At 41.5% G+C, this 3102-nt stretch overlaps 1 protein-coding gene across 1 annotated transcript in view; it reads right to left on the bottom strand.

The window, feature by feature from the left end:
• Positions 1-3102, bottom strand: part of LOC109479812 (hematopoietic prostaglandin D synthase-like) — a 7521-nt gene continuing 4419 nt past the window's right edge. The window contains exons 2-5 of the mRNA XM_019781833.1: positions 2420-2512; positions 1359-1474; positions 810-908; positions 1-346 (exon numbers count right to left, since the gene is read on the bottom strand). Of these exons, the coding sequence (XP_019637392.1) occupies positions 179-346; positions 810-908; positions 1359-1474; positions 2420-2512 (476 nt within the window). The 3' untranslated portion in view covers positions 1-178. The remainder of the gene's footprint in view (positions 347-809; positions 909-1358; positions 1475-2419; positions 2513-3102) is intronic.

Below are 3102 nucleotides of genomic sequence, written 5' to 3'. Positions count from 1 at the left end.
ACCTATGACTATGACTGTTGTTAACTTCAAACAGATGTCAGAAAAAAATATAGTAATGTTTTGAAACTCGCCACACACTCTATATGATCTGGGCGCTCAATTATTTGCGTGCCAGAAAAGAGGTCAGATACAATCTCGGCTCAAAGCATCTGCTTGATGACCGCATACGTGTGAGGTTTTAAAACTGCGTGACCGGCCTCTCCTTCAGCCATTTGGCGATGCCCGGATTGGATGAGACGTTCCCCATGACTTTGTTCAGGTTGACGTAACCTTGGAGATGGTCCCCCTGGTTGAAACCGGAAATGACGCCGAGGAAGGCGAAGAAATTGACGTCAGCCCAGGTTAACTGTAGGGGTGAGGGCAAAAATTAGAAAGGACGTTATGTTGTGTGTGAAAATGCAGGTAGACTTATTTTCATATTGATTGTTTTCATTATCTTTTATTAATTGAAATTCTTTTTTTTTTGTGGACTTTGTATAATATACCAGGTGCATATACCCTACCCAACCTGTGATGGTAGATCATTTATTATTCCCACTTCTACATAACAAGCACATGTCAATCTGCACCAAGTAGAAATAAAGAGCAATAAACAAGCAAAAACGTTAAGTTTCGTGTAATAAGGTCACGTGTCTGTTACCGTAACTCTCGCGAGATTATGTTCCGAAGTTATTGGCCATTCATTATCCTGATGAAGGCGACAATGGTCGCTGAAAATCTATCCCTGTGTAATCCTTGGGTTGGAATAACGTTAGGCATTTTACTATGATTACTACCAACACAGATGAAGTTTTATGATGAAAACATACCGAGTCCCCCACGAAATATCCCTCCGCGCTCGCCAGCTTTTCAAACAGGTCAAAGAACGACGGCAGGGTTTTTTCTGTCATCTCCTTCTTCATTTCTTCCTGCAGGAAAAAAAACGAGATTCGAATTTCAACTACACGCTATAAAAGGCCCTGTTCAGACGAAAGCGCTGAAAGTACATTAGATTCAGATTCCACCAAAGCTGGACAGGGCCTGGAGAGGATCCTGTTGCATTGAGCGCCCCAACACGTCTGTATATATGTCAATATTACTAACACAGTGACATCACTTATCCTTTGCACCCACACAAAATAAGTAATCCATGTTCTCTTCAATATCATCATTTCCCCTATGTTTTCATGTAACTAACCCATGCGCAATCTACTAATTAGCCCAGTAATGGGGGATGATTAGCAGTAAAAAGAAGATATGGGTAGAAATATAATGCTAAAGCAAGTTCATGTTTACAAAAACGATAAAGCATTATCTACAAATGTCTTTTAAGAAAAGAAAGTAGGTTCTAAAATGCTTAAAAGCATTTTTGAACCTACCTTCTTATTTTCGTCTTTTTCCGTGAAGAGAGGCATCAACTTCATCCCAAGGTCATCCAGCCCGTCACAGATCATGTCTGCCCGGGCCTGGTTCAGGTGGGTCTTCCCTGCCATACCTGCAAACAACGGAAGGGGGCGCTTCACATCTGAACAGGACTCTTTACTTGTATATAGCATATAGAGAGCATAGGCTAGGGGTCTACATAAAAAAATGATTCAACTTCTAATCGCAGGGGTCTTATGTTTGTAGTATTCCTATTTGGATTTCTCGCGTAGAAAAGTTATTTTGGCCTACATAATGCCGGATAGAGGGGGTTAGGTTTGGGATGTCCACTAGCCTCTACCTATTTAGAGGCGGCTAGAAAGAGTAAACACTGGCCACATTGACAGCTAACATGTTAGTAATACTAGTACTTCGCTAAGGGATACAGTTAACCGCTTCTCGAAACCTGGTAGATACTAATTTAGACATACATAATGACCATTAGAGGGGGGGGATGCTTAATAGACTCTACCATTAGCCTCTACCAGGTTTCGGAACAGCATACTAGGGCAGTTAGTCTGCTATAAAATGCAGTTTGCGCTCCGTCTAAAGCCTGGTAGAGGCTAAGAGGTTTACGAAGTCCGCCGTGTATTTGTTGGCACCCAAAATATTCTGCAGTGTCACGCACGATAATTAGAGTGCTACGACAACCCCCCACCCCCACGGCCCACACAAAGGAACAGCCAGATGCAGTTGAAATACGTGACCCTGAATGACCTTGAATACGTGTACATTGTGTGGTTACAGTTCATGACTAGTGTAAATATAAGCAGGGGACAAATTCAGATCACTTTCTTCCACTCCCAAACAATATCTTAAACCACAAATTCATAACACATTATAGAATGGACACAGTTACCATTGTTACACACAATTAATGTAAAGTTGTCATATATAAGATAAAAAAGGATGCCAATGAAATGTATTAGTTTCTCAATCCATGACCTGGCGATAAGAATATCTAACATGGTTTAAAGCTTTTTTTTTTTTTTTTTTTTACTTTTGTTGTTTTACGTACCGGCTTCTTTGGCGATCAGCCTCCCGATGGCCTTCCCCTGACAGATCATGGTTCCGTCCACTTCTAGGATAGGCAGTTGACCCATGGGAGTTTCTGGTGGAAAATTACACATAACATCCTCCAGTTTAATTCCGGCCTACAGTTAAATTTTGGAATTATCCCCATATCTCAGCAACCGTGCGTAAACAGAACCGTAAGTAAAAATAATGTAAGAACTAAAACGGGAACAAAATGATTACCTTCGCATATGGTCTACTCTGTTAATTACCTCCGGGGAAGGAGATATCCTTCCGCGAGGAGGTTTTACTATTGTTCGAAACATTTCTGTCAGCAGCTGTTTCTCGCGATCGGCTGGACGGATTTGTCTGTGGTTCGGTATACGTATTGCTGTTGGGCTGCAGATGATGCAGAACGTTTTTGTTTAATTGTATATGTGTTTATGGGCGTGGAAATAAAAGGTTTTTAAGTGCTCCGGACACCCCCGCCATGCTGAAAATGGAATTTACCATGTTGTTAAGGAATGGGGAGGTTTCAGTTTTGGGTCTTACCATTTAAAAGGGGTCAAACAGAGGGGTGTCTGCTTCCGATATGTATTTTGAAATATTATCGCAGTTGTATCTCGCGTTGGGGTAGACTGGACTCGGTGTATGTTCTTCTAATGGGCTGTAGATGGTGCAGGTTTT

Source organism: Branchiostoma belcheri, unplaced genomic scaffold (assembly GCF_001625305.1).
Source record: "Branchiostoma belcheri isolate BF01 breed outbred unplaced genomic scaffold, Haploidv18h27 scaffold107, whole genome shotgun sequence".
NCBI lineage: Eukaryota > Metazoa > Chordata > Leptocardii > Amphioxiformes > Branchiostomatidae > Branchiostoma > Branchiostoma belcheri.
The sequence above is the reverse complement of the archived record's forward strand: the minus strand, read 5'-3'. Positions and strand labels throughout refer to the sequence as shown.